Source organism: Meleagris gallopavo, chromosome 11 (assembly GCF_905368555.1).
Source record: "Meleagris gallopavo chromosome 11, MGAL_WU_HG_1.1, whole genome shotgun sequence".
In the NCBI taxonomy this organism is placed as follows: Eukaryota; Metazoa; Chordata; class Aves; order Galliformes; family Phasianidae; genus Meleagris; species Meleagris gallopavo.
Window position 1 is genome coordinate 13,658,793 of NC_139414.1, and position 16,193 is coordinate 13,674,985.

General features: G+C 43.3%; 1 protein-coding gene across 1 annotated transcript in view; it reads right to left on the reverse strand.

The window, feature by feature from the left end:
• The window catches only part of LOC104912655 (uncharacterized), a 34,733-nt gene extending 19,732 nt beyond the window's left edge, over positions 1–15,001 (reverse strand). Inside the window, exons 1-3 of the mRNA XM_085233232.1 lie at positions 14,870–15,001; positions 3,187–3,310; positions 285–331 (exon numbers count right to left, since the gene is read on the reverse strand). Coding sequence (XP_085089358.1) covers positions 285–331; positions 3,187–3,301 — 162 coding nt within the window. The 5' untranslated portion in view covers positions 3,302–3,310; positions 14,870–15,001. The remainder of the gene's footprint in view (positions 1–284; positions 332–3,186; positions 3,311–14,869) is intronic.
• Positions 15,002–16,193: the final 1,192 nt, after the last annotated feature.

The window sequence follows — 16,193 nt, forward strand, 5'->3', positions numbered from 1 at the left end:
TAGTAGTCAGCTCTTTCACTCAGTCACAGCACAATGCTCAGACATAATCACAGCTTTCAGAACTCCAGTAAAATGTCCAGAAGAGAAATCACCCTGAAGAATGCTAGCATTTCCAAGAGCAAGCCTCTGTCCTGAATTCCATGGAGATCTCCCTTGGTATATCTTATCAGTGAATAAAGAAACTAAGAAGCCTCCAAAATGGAAGTTCTCCTACTGATGGCATCCATAGTTATTTCCTGCAGGGAACCATTCTTCCTCTTCCCAGCCCCATTCATCATCCTCACCTGCATTGTCATCACTCTTCCTCGTCTTTCTCCTGCACAGAACTCTGCTAAAGAAAAAAAAAAAAAAGTGACTTCAGTTACTTTTGTAGGTTTGATCTGAATATCCAAACAGACAGAGGTGCCAAAGACCTTGGAGCTCATGTGTTCATACTGATATGGGCAGTACAATCTTTCCTTATTTCTGTAAGAAGAGAAGCCTGCAGAAGGGCTCTCCCTAGATCCCTTGAGTCAGAGAAGATGTGTTTATTATAAGGAATTGTTGTATTTGTTTTTTGCTTTTGTGACATCTACTAAAAAATGAGAACTGTGTAGCCTATGTTCAGTTTTTCCAAGCAAGATGTTAAGATATAAATTTTCTACACTTTGGAACAAGGCTCTGAAATCTAACTCTAGTGCTGTGGTTGTGAGTACCTGCCAGGTCTTAGCCACATCCATCTGACTGACACATCCTTGGTCCCACAATAACCCCACTTCAGTTGGCAGAAACAACACCAAAGGCAGACCTGCTCAGCCTCACACATATTCCCATCTAAGTAGGAAAAGTCTCTGGAGGATCTATTGGAAGATTGTTTTATTAGTAGTATTTTATTTGAGAGAGATAAGATATTTGTAATTGGACAATACCCAGCTTCCCATACATACATGACACAAGACACCTCCTTAACACCACGGGGTGTTAAATGTGAAATGCTTTCACCTCTGAAGTTCAAGATGTTGCTCTATAGCATGGAACTTGAAGAGAATAATTAAGTTTATTTTTGCTATTAGCAAACAATTCCCAATCTGTTTTTCCAAAACCACTCAACCAGTGGTTTAGCAGTCATCTCACAAATACATGCTTTCCAAGGTGCAAGCAGTCTACTCATGCTCCATCTCTAAGGCATCTTACATCTCCAGGGAAAGTCACATCACCCTAATAAAAGCCATCTCTGTGAGGACTAAGCTCATCTAGTGATGGAGCAGGACATTCCTCCTGGGACAGTCTCTGGCCATACACCAAGACAACAGAAGTACGCTGTCCTTCAATGCCCTATGCATACACTGAGAGCTCTAGACATAAATGCAGCTAGCCAGAAATTCAGTGGACAGCTAAAGGTTAATCTGCACTTGTTTGATTGTAAAGCACCTGAGATATGACGACAACACATTGGCACGCTGAAATAGCAACATATTATTAAGTACCTTCCGTCCCCAAAGGCTAAGACACTTAAAAAAAATAATAAAGCTAATGCACATAATAGCCTGTGTCTTGTTATTTAAGAAATCTCTTCCCGGCATCGGACATCGACAGTACGTGTAAATGCACTTTCTCCAATAACTATGCCCAAGGAGCAGCTTGACGGACCGCCAGGCAGCACAATGACTGTTCTACCTTAGCAACGTACAGAAGATGACATGTTCCCTTTAGAACTAATTGCTTCATTCAAAAGGAAAAAAAAAACCCACCAAAAAAAAAAAAAAACCACATACAACCTTTTACAAAATCCTAGCCTGGTCTCTTTGCTTGATGAGTAATTTCAGACTAGACATTGAAGCTTTTGTTTGTTGTTAAAAGACAGAAAAGTGTTTTGTTAAGTCAATTTAATTTTCATACTTGCGAAAAAGAGTTCAGAAGGGTATTTTTCATTTTATTATTTGAACATTTGCATTATACATTCTGCTGGGCCTTCCCTAATGTGACTCAAGGCTGACAAGTTCAGGCTGTCAAACACAACCCTTCGCATCAGATAAATCACCCTACACCAAGATCCCATCATAACTACTGACACAGGCCAAGCTATGCATCTGAAAGTCAGAAAATATTCTCAACTTTGTTATTACTCTTACTGTGCATTCTCACGTGCGTAACATGAAAATACTTCAAGAAACACTTCCAAAATTCACAGTATTCTTAGCATCAGACTGCTCCCCACCTCCTCAAATTAAAAAGAAAAGACAGGAATTCCATTTCTTGCTCCTTCAAAAGAGAAGCAGTTGTAATGACTTCACAGACAAATCAATGCCATTTCCAAAGGACTTTTCATTTTTTTCTTCCCTTCTTTGAAAAATTATAACAATTTCACAATGAGCCCTAGGGAACGAGCTCATGAAAATGCACAGAGCAGACAGCATGAGGAAAAGTCTTTGGTTATATATTTCAGGAGGCAGCAAATGGGCCTCTCCGCTGCTCTGTGAGAATAATTATGTATGCATTTGCTGTATCCCATAATCATCATCATCACGGAGATGACATTTCATAGCAGAGCTGGGAATCTGCCATTCCCAAAATTATTTTTTGTTTGGAAGGAGAAATTATTCTAAATAATGTCTGGGGAGGATAGATATAGGAGAGCATAAATTTGAGAGTCAGACTTTACAGCCATAATCCTATCAACTAGCTTTCTAAATAATTTTATTCTATCATTAACTCAACTCCACATTTGCAAAACAGTAATGCATCTGTCTATGACAGAGTCCAAGGCTACTGATAATTTCTTTGAGATATTATGATCTGGTGCATTAATGTGGACTACTCAGATCGTGCCTGCATGGAGCAATTCCTATGGACTTCATGAAGCCTTGGCCAGATTTGTGGTGGTAGAGGGACACTTTTCATTATTTTATCCTGTCAAAAGTGCTCCAATGAAGCAAGTCATTGCATGGCCATAGAATAACATATACGAAGGAGAGGGAGTATCGGGAAGAGCTGAGTTTAATTGTACCTTTGCTTAACTCAGACAGCCCAGATTCATCTCCTAACTGATGAAGAAAAAATTTTAAAAAAAGGAGCAGCTGAAGGCACTGAGAATTTAGTGAACCGTCCCTCCCCAAGGATTGTTTCTACCCCACCAGGTTATAGCTAGTATCCTCAGAGATGCACCAAGGCCCTGTTATCAAGACCCAAACCAAGGGAAGGACTTACCCAATTTGCTCTGGCTGTACACGTTTGCTGGGTCCCTGCAAGCACAGAGAAGAGGCTCCTGGTACAAGAAAGCTGGCCGGATCCACACGCATTGCCCATGACTATTCTCCAGCATCCTGGCCTGCTTCCAAAAGAAAATCAGCCTACAGGTAGTTCCACATTAGGCCTCATTAACTGATCACAGAAACTGATTTCATCAGTTTTTGGGATGATGTACATAACTGTACACATAGCAGTACCTCCTCTGATAAGCTATGCTGCCACACAGGAAGTCATAACATCTAACCATTAGACAGTAGGTGCATTATTTCACTTATTCCTTATTCCAGTGGCTCTGTAATACGGAGAGTGAGTGCATGCCCAACTACATGCCTGACTGCAGATTAGATCATTGCTTCTGGAAGAACTGCATTATATTAGGCATCACAGTGGGCAAATATCACAGCACTCCTTTGCACAATACTCCTGCAGGACTTTAGTTTTCTGATCTTACACCAGCTTTCCACATGCAGGAGCTTCGTACAGGCTGAGTGGGCTGATATGAACCGACTTGGACCAAACTGGGCTTGATCAAGTGCAATTCTAGTTTGAAAAGGGTTACTTAAAAGTATTCCTAAATTCTGATGTTGGGAACAAGTTCTGGCAAAAACATAGTCTTAATGCATTGAAAGCTCAATCATTAAATTAGCTATGAGCCTAACACACAAAAATCAGCAGTCTTTGATTCTATGCTACCTAAATGTGCAGCAACTATTTGCAAATGCAAAGCATATTCTCCAGGTGTCCTGTACAGTACACGCTGTGCAGAAAGCCACTACCAAACTTCAAGCTAGGATAAATTGCTGGCTGGACAAGAAAGCAGCACTTTCCAACAACATGATGTCACTTATGCATATGTGGGAGAAGGAGAAAATCTTGATTTGTTCTGGCCGTAGATGAGGGCACAGCTTGAAATTAATTGATCGTGGGTGCATTCAAAGTAACAGCCTGATCCAGTTCCAGCAAAATCCAATAGCAAATCTTTGGTGCACAACTACACTGAACGTGCCAGACTTTCTTCCCAAAGACTTTAACTCGCACTTAATTTTGCAGAAGTGATCAGAACTTCTCACCTTGTTCAGGGAATTTCTAATTAGGCTCTATAGGAGCTGGGGAAAAGATAGGTTGATATTTGAGAAGTTTTCTTTGTTATAATTCTCAGCAGACAGCCAAGTTTAGATGAAACTTGTGTGAAGATTATTCCTCAGTCAAGATTCCAACCCACCACCTTTTCTTTCCATCTGTGTCATCTCCACTATCATAGCATCGTAGTATTTTATAACCTCACTTTCTAAATACTGCATGAGGCAGAAAGATGTTTGCTGCCCCATTTCAATTAATAGAGTTCTACAGAATTATCTTAAGCATTCTAACAGTGGTGTTCTGCAGAATAACTCTTCTGACTTGCTCACCCATTTGCTTAACACACTTTTCCCCTGCTGTTTGCTTTTTCCCCACCAATGCCTTACACTCAACTTGGAACTTAACTTTCTGATGCAGGTGGTGGAGGAACCGACGCGGGGAGGGGTGTTACTGGACCTTATTTTCACCAACAGGGATGGACTTGTTAAGGAAGTAAAGGTAGGGGGCAGTTTGGGTTGTAGTGATCATGAGATGGTGGAGTTCAAGATCCTGAGCGGAAGAAGCAAAGCAATAAGTAGGATTGCTACCCTGGACTTTAGGAGAGCCAACTTCGATCTCTTCCGGGACCTACTTGGAGCTATCCCGTGGGCTCGGGTGTTAGAAGGTAAGGGGGCCTCTGAGAGCTGGTCAGCATTTAAACAGCTCTTCTTCCAAGCTCAGGATCGGTGCGTCCCTGTGAGCAAGAAATCGGGAAAAGGTGGCAGGAGACCTTTGTGGATGAGCAAGGAGCTCATGCGCAAGCTCAAAGGAAAGAAGAAGGTCCATGAAATGTGGAAAAAGGGTCTGATCGCTTGGGAAGAATATAGGAATGTAGTCAGGGCCTGCAGGGATGCAACGAGGAAGGCTAAAGCCCGTCTGGAATTGAATCTAGCTAAAGTGATAAAGGATAATAAAAAAGGCTTCTTCAAGTATGTTAATAGCAAAAGGAAAACTAGGGAGAATGTGGGCCCCTTACTAAGTGAGGGGGGGGTCCTCGTAACGGGGGATGCTGAGAAGGCAGAGATACTGAATGCCTTCTTTACTTCTGTCTTCAGTGAAAAGGCTCCCCTGCAGGAATCCCACACCCTGGAGGTTAGTGAGAGGGTCTGGGGAATGGGAGACTTCCCGTTAGTCAGGAAAGAGGACGTGCGTGAGCGCCTAGGCAGTACTAAGGTCCACAAGTCCATGGGACCTGATGGGGTGCATCCACGTGTGCTGAGGGAGCTGGCGGAGGTCATTGCCGAACCGCTCTCCATCATTTTTGAGAGGTCCTGGACAACAGGGGAGGTCCCTGAAGACTGGAGGATAGCCAATGTCACTCCGGTCTTCAAAAAGGGCAAGAAGGAAGATCCGGGTAATTATAGGCCTGTCAGCCTCACCTCCGTCCCTGGAAAGGTGATGGAACAGCTTGTGCTGGATACCATCTCCAGACAACTGGGAGAAAAGGAGGTTATCAGGAGTAGTCAGCATGGGTTCACCAAGGGGAGGTCGTGCTCGACCAACTTGGTGGCCTTCTATGATGCTGTCACATGCTGGGTGGATGGGGGAAGAGCGGTAGATGTAATCTACCTTGATTTTAGAAAGGCGTTTGATACTGTCTCCCACGACATCCTTATAACAAAGCTGAGGAAGTGTGGGATAGACGAGTGGACAGTGAGGTGGGTTGAGAACTGGCTGACTGGCAGAGCGCAGAGGGTCGTCGTTGGTGGTGCAGAGTCTGGCTGGAGACCTGTGACCAGTGGTGTCCCCCAGGGGTCTGTGCTGGGTCCGGTCTTGTTCAACATCTTCATCAATGACCTTGATGAGGGTATAGTGGCCACCCTCAGCAAGTTTGCTGATGATACGAAGTTGGGAGGATTGGCTGACACGCCTGAAGGCTGTGCTGCCATTCAGCGAGACCTGGACAGGCTGGAGAGCTGGGCAGTAAGAAACCGGATGAGGTTCAACACAAGCAAGTGTAGGGTCTTACACCTAGGGAGGAATAATTGCATGCACCAATACAGGCTGGGGGATGAGCTGCTGGAGAGGAGCTCTGCAGAGAGGGACCTGGGTGTCCTGGTGGACGACAGGTTGGCCATGAGCCAGCAGTGTGCCCTCGTGGCCAAAAAGGCCAATGGCATTCTGGGGTGCATTAAGAAGAGCGTGTCCAGCAGGTCGAGGGAGGTGATCCTCCCCCTCTACTCTGCCCTGGTAAGGCCTCATCTGGAGTACTGTGTCCAGTTCTGGGCTCCCCAGTACAAAAAAGACAGGGATCTCTTGGAAAGAGTCCAGCGGAGGGCCACAAAGATGGTGAAGGGCCTGGAGCATCTCCCCTATGAAGAAAGGCTAAGTAAACTGGGTCTGTTTAGCCTTGAGAAAAGAAGACTGAGAGGGGACCTGATCCAGGTTTATAAATATCTGAGGTGTGGCGGCCATAGTGGTGAGGCCAGTCTCTTTTCAGTGGTACGTGGAGACAGGACGAGGGGAAACGGACATAAGCTGCAGCATAGGAAGTTTCGCACGAATGTGCGTAAGAACTTCTTCACGGTGAGGGTGACGGAGCACTGGAACAGGCTGCCCAGGGAGGTTGTGGAGTCTCCTTCTCTGGAGATATTCAAGTCTCGCCTGGACGCCTACCTGTGCGACCTGGTGTAGGGAACCTGCTTTGGCAGGGGGGTTGGTCTCGATGATCTCTAGAGGTCCCTTTCAACCCCTACAATTCTGTGATTCTGTGATTCTGTGGAAAGCAAGGCTTTGACAACCTGCTTTATTCCTATTCATAATCATCTTAACTTTCTGGCTCTGGTGCACTTTAGCTGTGCTCAAGACCACTGCCACACAGTTCTGTTTAAATCCAGAATTATTTGCTGACATGGAAACGGAAATTAATTCATCACTTTTCTCTTGCCAATAGACTGAAATGCTGAAAATTGAAACAGTCATCCTAGAAAATGGTCAGGAGTATCCACGTTTGTCATCTTTTGACAACTCCAGATCAAGAGTACTAAATTCATAACAAGCCAAAAAGATGAGTTCTCTAAGTACTGGTGTCACAAAATTGGAATCTCAGTGTGTTTTCTTAGAGCTACTTAATAGAGAGAAGTGCTTTTATTTAGCACCTGTCATCTCAAGTTCCCAAAATGCTCTCTGAAAAATTAAGTTTCCTAATAAGCTTCCTAGCCAGACATCAGGCTCCAGTTTACAAGGGGTAAACTTACTTAAGGTCAACCAGCATGGGAAAGAAGAGCTGGGAAGCAGCTCCAGGAATCCAGAGGACCACACCCCTCACTAGCCACTAGACCACACAACTGTCCCCATTTTACTCAAGTCATTATTAAGTAGGATAGAAGAACTCTGTGGTTTTATTTTGTTAGCTGAACTCTTGCATTAATGTTTTACTGTCCCACTGATGTTTTGCCTAGAACATTCTGTAATCCACAAATTAATGTGAAGAACATCCAGTACAGTTTGGAGAAATTGCCATTTGAATTTTTTTTATAGGAGTTTTGATTTCCAGCAGTTTCATAAATCAAAAAAGCTGGAGAAAGAAGGTTCCTTATTTTATCTCACATAGACTTGTGTAATGCCAGCAGAATCACTGCCCTTCCCAAAACCAAGCAGAAACCCTATTGTTGTGGCAAACCCTATCTGGTCACTTGGAGAATTTAAACATCATTCAAGTAGCCTGTTTCACACAGAGGGAATCTGGCTCCAAATACATGACCAGGGCCAAAAATAAGCATCCTCTACCTATGTGTAGTATCTGACAATTTTGACTCCCATTTTTATTCATCACTTTGTTATCTATGTTCTTGCCTTTGACTTCTGGGATATAAAGGTTTCTTGAGACTAGCGAAGGGTTTACAGGATCTTTTTTTTTTCTTAAATCTCTTTGTGAAAGGATTATTCTAGGTAGAAGGAAATCCTCTCCTTTTATAGATTGGTCCATACTTCACTCAATGCAGCACGGTGCAAGTCTAATACAACTCAGTCCATACTCAAAGTGTTTAAATACAGTCACAGGAAACTTGCTAAAGATAATGAGGCTTAGATCAGGCTTAGGCTCTTCTAGATAAGAGTGCCAAAGCAGTTGAGAAGGAACATGTCTGATCACAGAGATACTCCTGATCAAGAAAAGCCACCACTGTCATCCATCAAAATCCAACACAACAGTCTGCCTCAAAACACGGTATGGAGCTAGGCAGAGCCTAGACCCTAATCCAACTCAAATTACTGAACATCTGTTTAAGGCAAACGAATTAGTAAACATCTGCCATCCGCCAGACAGCATCAGATGTCTCAAACCAACACTGCCCGAAGCCGCAATCCCCGCAGACGGCGCGGATCCCACTGGAGCTCTCCCAGTGCTGAAGGCGGCAGCGTGCGGTGCTTCGGGCTGAAGCACGGGTAGACGTGAGGTCTGAGTGAAGCTGCAGGGAAACAAATGCAACTACAGGGCTGAAACAAGAGCAAGTCTGTAAGATCAAGTGAAAGAAGGGGAAATAGCAGCAGAGTACATCTGTATTACCAGTGGGAACTGGGTGGAGGGGAACAGGAGCATGCTGCAAGCCAGGGTAAGTTGCTCTGTGCATTCTTTCCAGTTCTTACAACTCTCAATGCAGTAAGACTGTTCTCTCTTCTCCCTCCAACCTCAGAAACAGCGTAAGAAATTTCATGATGGTAACTTGGTTTAGGAGAAACAAAGCCAAGTTCCTCCAATCATTAAAGGTATTGTACCACTTTACACCAAAATAGAACTGTTAGCCTTAATGCCCTCAGCTGACTTGCAGTTCACCTCACAAATAACTGCAGTAACAACCAGAGAGGCATACCCTAATATGTAAACATTGTTCAGTGTTCTAATTGCATTCAGATGTAGACATTTGTGCCTGGACATCAAGCACTTTGCACGTAGTTCAAGCGTACCTAGAGTGGAGGAAACTAAAAAGGTAAAATACAGATCAGAAGGCTAAGGAGAAGTTTTAATGCTCCTCAGGTAAGTATGAGCACAGCATAGCCTCTATGGCCTCAGCCAGAGAACAGAGGTGTGGCAGACTGACTCTCCTCTTTGGTACACCTGGAATGATAACACTAAACCCTGACATCTGGGTCTATGAGACAGTAGCTTTCTTAGCACAAGCAAGATGAATTTACTTGCTCACAACTTCTAAATCCTTTATGGCCACCCACAGACTGACGTAGAAATAATTGCCCTGACCTTCAACTCTTATATCCTCTGCCCTGGTTGGTGTTCTCACTAGTTGCATTGTCTGTCTTGGGCCACTTCTGGGATCCAGCAGCTGATGCATACTCAGTGCTGTGCTGCAGCAACTTTGAATTTACCAACTATGCCACACCAGATGCAGTGTTAGTAAATGCAGCAGCAGTTGGGTTAATACTGGATTTGTACTACACATAGGACTAAAACACTAGCGTATCAGATATTTATGTTTCTCTATTATTTAACAGTTAAGAGAGGAAAAAAAAATGTCTGTGGAAAGATGTAAGAGCATTTTTGGGCCCGGATCAGGATATCCACTGGAAGATGATCAAGAGAGTGTAAACCAATTGCAAACAGATTGCAACTGTAATCACTTCTCCAAATGGGAAATCTCATAATAGAAGTAATTTTAATAGATCAAGCACACTGTAGACATCCCCACAGCATCTATGAAAAACATACACTCGGTAGAAACAAAAATATGACCAGTTTCACCTCTGGTTATAGTGAGGTCTCAGAGCATATGCAGCTACCCAGATTATTATATGCATTATTATTGTGCTTGGAGGCTGCACCTGACTTCTTAACCACCTTTTAATTAAAACCTGCCTAATATAATCAATGCTGTCATGTGAGTGAAAGTTTACAAGTGGTTCTCCATCAAGTGACAAGCTATAGTGAGTACTGCAGAAGTAACACAGCTGGCCCCTTTCTTCAAGGGTTTACACAGTCTCAATAGTCAAGGGAGCCAGACAAAAAGACAGATCTGCAGAACAAGGTAGACTGCAGAAAAAGTTGTAAAGTAACATAATGGTGATACTGCATGCTTCCAGCTTGAAATAAAATCTCTGGGGCTAAGTAATAAAGGCCTGTAAGAACATACCCACAGGAATAAGCATCACAGAGAACATTACTGCTGGGTACGACCACAATCCATCTAGGTGGCAGACAAGATCTGGCACCAAGATAGATCCCAGCGCCAGGGAAGTCTGTGCCAATGACTTTTTAAGGACACTACACATTATCGAGATGAGCAAAGACTGCTTTGCTTATGACAGTGGCAAAAGGCAGCCAGCCTTGGTCACGCACGTTGAAAGAAAGTGCCCAAATACTTTGAACAGTGGGGAGGTGCAGTGTGAGTCTTTCAGCTCTTCTGTCAATGCTTAAGCACACAATTCTTCCAAACATACAGTTGTTGGAACCAGTGCAAAAGAAGTTCCAGCAGAGATACGGATTTCATGCTGTCGAAACAGGTGGACACTGCTGTTCTACAAGTGGTAAATGAGGTAAAAAAGTTTTGGCTCAGGAAGTAGAACACTACACTAGACATCCTTCAGACACTTAGATAGACTCTGATCAAAAGAACTGGACATTCAAACAAGATAAAGACAAGGTCACAAGCATATTTCTTGGCTTGAGTGGATTATCTGTAGTCTACTCAAAAATCCAGATAGAAACTCCTGAGCTCCAGTCTTGCCATCTGCCCAGACACCCCACCTTCTCTTTAGCCACTATTTCCTTCTCTTAAAGCAAGCCATGAAGATGACATTTCAAACTACAGTGCAGCATTCACACTGAGAAAGAAAACATTTAAAAGAGGTCAGTAATTGTGTTTCTCCATCCACGGTTGACTGACTCATTTCGTAGATTTTTCCAAATCTATCTATTTGTAAGTCAAACCTCCAGAAGTGCTGAGAACAACCAAGTACATCCTTCTACACACCAACATAGTTCTTTTACCCAAAGGACAAGATGTCTGCAACGCAGTGATGGAAAGCTACTTCTGTAGAAGCTCAAAATTGTTATTCTTCTTCCTCATCAGCAATCAGTAAGGTCACTGCAGCACGAGCTCCCACTGAATGTCTAAAGCCATTCAATTAATCTTAGTTTGCTGAGAACTCAGAGAATTTAAGTAAGGTCAAAGAGTTAAAAGATCAGACTTCACATTTCCACTGACATGATGCTTCCCAATGAGCTGACACAGGCATATAAATTGCTCCAGTGAGAAGAAAATAAAGCTGAGAAGAAAATAAAGCTTTCTGCAGACAACAGCCTAACCATACATACATTTACTTTGAGCAGATAGCAAAACATTTGGGCAGCGCATCTCTGCCTTCCACCCCCTTTAGTTACAGGAGTCTGAAGTCTTTCTGCAGGAGAAGGACCTCTTGTTTCACAAATAATTTGCGCTGTAGTTACTATAGAATTACACAGATATACTCATCTATTCCCTCAGGTGAAAACTGGCCAACCACAGATGGCTCTAACCCCAGGGACAACTTTAGCTCAAAATGCCATCTCAGCCTCTGTTTTATCTGCTTGGTGTTAGACCTCCTGAATAGATAGGAGCTCTTCTCACATAAAAAAAAAAACAAACAAAACAAAAAAAAACAGCAGGAATGGGAGGGGGTGGAGCCAAATAAAGAGCTCCAGGTCCATGGAAACCACTATGCAAAATGAGCCTGGACATCCCACAGTTACTGCACAAATGAATTTTGTTCCAGCACATTAAAGACACTGAGAAAGTGCTACAGAATTCATGGATTCGTCCCAAATACAGACTGCTAAGAGGTCATGAAAGTGATCTTAATCAGAGACACAAATCCAGGTGCTCCCACAGAGAATCAAGACTACTTTCACAGTGTAAGCAGTACACATGTATGACTCAACTACACAGACATACTTGAACACATGCTTGAACAAGCTTGTGCTCAAACTAAGTTCACAGCTAGTACCCCAGTACTACAGAGAATACCTGGGACTAGCACTGAATATACCACCTTTTATGGTTGGCATTATAATAAAAAGATAGCACTGGAACAGCCCAGCCTAGCATGCGTGCCAGCCAGCCCAGCCAGAGCTAGAGGTTCTGGGATCTGCAGTCCCCACTCAGGTCAAACCTCAGTGCGTAAGAGCTGAACAAGATGGTATTCAGCCTGACAAATTACCAAGCTTTAGCTAAAAGGATCTCAGCCTTCTAACAACTTTGCTTTCATTATCACGTCTCGACTGTCTCCATCATTTCTGATGTGGAACAGATTAGAGGGTCTATCTATATATTATGAGATTCTCCCTGCTGGTATGGAAATGCATTTCAGCAATTATTATAAGTGGCAGCCAAAGAAACCCAGCCTTTCTGATCAACTTACAATTGCATCCTTGTAAACAAGGAGACAGATGTTGGTCTGATCACCAGCAATGGGAAAACAGCTTCTAAATGCCATGTTGAACACAAAGCTGTGCTTGTATCACCACTGCAGTTGCATATGTAGCAGGGGATTCCTGGCAGCTTCTCTAGCAGGGAGGGCAAGCCAGGGCAAGGAAGAAAAGTGGCAGGAGCATGCTTTTTACCAGCAGCATTAAGCCAGAGTAGCCTACAGGCAGCTCTAAGATGAGCTAGGGTGGGGAAGCAAGGAACTGCGATTCATAGCAAATCCTTGCTTTAAATTCTGCTTTCTCTCTCCTTAGCTGTGCTGGGTTTCTTAAGGAGAAATCTGTCCTTTCTGTGGGGATGGAGAAAGGCATCTGAGACAGCTGTGTCTCTGACTGATGAGTGGCAGGGAGAGCCGTTACCCTTTCAGAATAACCATAGAGGGCATGCATTAAAGTCTACAAAAACCTCCTCCCCTTTATCAATGTCAAGAAATGGTGCGAGGTGAAGGTAGGTGAAATGACTAGGAAGACAGTCCACCAGAAGTCTTTCCCAGGGAAAACTCTAAGCATGCATAACTTTGGATGCAGCCAGCGCTCTCAACAGATCAGAATGAATCTTTGCATCAAGGGTTTAAGCCTTTTGCCAGGAGATGCTGGCATCCACAATGTCTAGATTTGCACGAGTTCCTTCTTGCAAGAACAAAGCACCATGAGCTGCATCCCCAGTGTATCCACCCATCTGCTGAGACAGCTGCATTTCCTTACTGTCCAGCATTATTAGCCAGGGACTGTTCCCCCACTTCCCAGCACAAAGCCTAGCAGCAAACAAGAGTAGCTTTATTCAGGGAAAATTGCAAAAAATGCAATATCATTTTGAAAAGAGAGTAATGATTCATTCACTTAGATGATAAGTGTCAGGTAATCTTGGCAGTCATTGCCAGCAGCATTCCATGCCAATAGTTGTCCAATAAGTAAATATTTATCTTTCCTTTCACCTCCCTGTCCCATTCATTAAATCCCACTCACGGGTTGGTATCGGTGGTCAGCAACACAGCATAGGAAGGTATCTCAGGGAATGGCTCTGTACAGAACCTTATTAAGTACTTCCTGATTTGTCATGAGAATTCACCCCTGACCCAGGCTACATGCAATAACGTCAAAGGGATTCACTGGAACTAACTGCTTTTTCAGTAAGAATTTCTGTTCTGTTCAGCTTTTGTTGAAGGCCACCACCAAGTGCAAGCCTTTACAAGGGAAAGAGTAACTGTTACAACAAGAGTTGAGCAGAGATCTTGCTACAGAGAATCCATATTCTGCTAGAAAGTAAAAGCCTCTCTCCCACTTTGTAGTTTAGCTACAGTGACTCCAAAGACACCATCAAAAAATCTGAGCACCTGATCTGTATTTCCTCATCTTCTAGAGTTTATCTTCAAATTATTGTATACCAAAATGTTCTGCAGAGGAAGCAATTCTGTGCTCATCCTTCTTGCTGTTCAACAGTACACGAGCAGGGTTGTTACACCTCCTGTACCATCAGACTGAAGATAACTCTGAGCTATGCCCTCTCATGGAAGGTTGAAGACTCAATATGACAGCTTGCCAATGGACCCTCCTCTCAAAACCACTCAAACAGATAACGTTGACACAAGCTCAGCCCTGGTACCTTCTGAATAAAGTCTCCAAGATGAGAACGCACTTCCCTTATGCCAATGTTGTGTAATGCCAGCATAAAAGCAGCAGCTGTCCACAGGTGCTCTTTGTGGCATTTCAAAGAAATAATACCTTACAAATGCAAGGCTGCAATTCGAGCGTGAGATGTATTTCAAAGAATGATCTTAACACCCACTTAACAAGACAGACCTCTTCTGGCGGCTTGCTCATGCTGGAAGCACAAGTGTATCAGATCCACCCACTACAGACTAAAATCCCTGAAGTGCAGCTTCTGTAACCTCCAGGCATGACCAGAAGGCTCCTGCATGAGAGACCCTGCCTTCCTGCTCCCTGCCACAGCATAACCAATCGACACTTGCAAGATCTCAGCAACATCCTGTGTAGCAGAAACAGAGGTCCAGAACCTCTGTGCCTTCTATACCGTCCAGGCTTCACAAAAATCCTCTTCCTGTTCCACATGTGTGGTTTGGGTTTTTAGATTATTATTTTAATACTTACCTCATTTCACACCTGCATCTTCAGCCTGAGGGCTGAGACCAAGTTGGCAAAAGCCAGAGAAGCTCAGAAGAAAACATATCTGACAAACAGGCCTCTCCTCTCACCAAACAAACCAAGCCTAATGCAATTCCCGCCTCACAAGCAACACACCCAGAAGACAAAACAAATAGAAACAACCCTGCAAGCAACAAGAAACATCCCAACAGAGATTGAAAAGAGCGTGACTTGGCTTTCCTGAGTAGAAGTATTAACCTCCTTCCAGGCCAGATACCACATGAACATGGGCTTATTATCAAGGAACTGAAAGAGGCATTGAAGACACACCAACACCTGACAAGAAGGTCTCATAATCCAAACCATGCTTACACTTGGCTCTGCGTAGCCACTTGTCCCTAGCTCTCTTCCCAGACCCAACATTTATATATATCTATACCAGCCTCTTGCCAGGCAGCTACCCCTTCTATGTTACAGGTGCTCTTTGTTTCAGGAAATAAGCACTGGGTTATTCAGTCTGTTGATTCATCAAATTCTGCCTGATGGTTTTGGAAACAGCAGGCTTAGCTTGGCTGCTAACAAGTCCCGCAAACCATAATACTAATAAGGATGCTTGTACTCAGTACACAAAATTGAAACTTTTCACATGAACTGTTAATACAATGATTATGGGATGTCACACACCATTAGCATCAAGCTACCAGATCATATGCTCCTAGAATTTTGTTCCAAGCCTTGTCTGAAGTTCTCCCCAAATCCTGCAGCATGTAAGTTAACACTGCAGCAAGACTACAAGCCAGGCAAAATTTATGTTTTACACAGCACTTTATCTCATTAATAGTAAGTAATGCATTGGACAGCCAGAAGAAAAATATCTACCTTGTGTATACTGAGTTACCAAGGTCACACACACACATAATCTACTAATATTGGTATGGTGTCACACCAAGCTAGAAAACCTCCCGAAGTTTCTTCTGTTCTCCTCTTATACTAGTTGGATGATTGTTATAACGATCTAATCAATATATGATTAGACCCAAACCATAGCCAAATAAAACTATGGGAACCTAGCATAAAAACAAGGCATCCAAAAACAAAGGAAGAAACGAAATACGCAAAAGTACCTGTAACACTACAATGTTGTAAGTACTACAATGGAAAGTACCATGATAACAGAGGGGTGGCAAAGTCTTTAGCTATCAGAAATGAAAACAAGCCCAAATGCAGCAGCCACAACACAGAAATGAAGGAAAAGAGCTGCTTACCTTTGGAAGGCCTCACATAGGTAGGGATCTCCAGAAAGTTACCCTCACCTCCACTGCCAACCCTT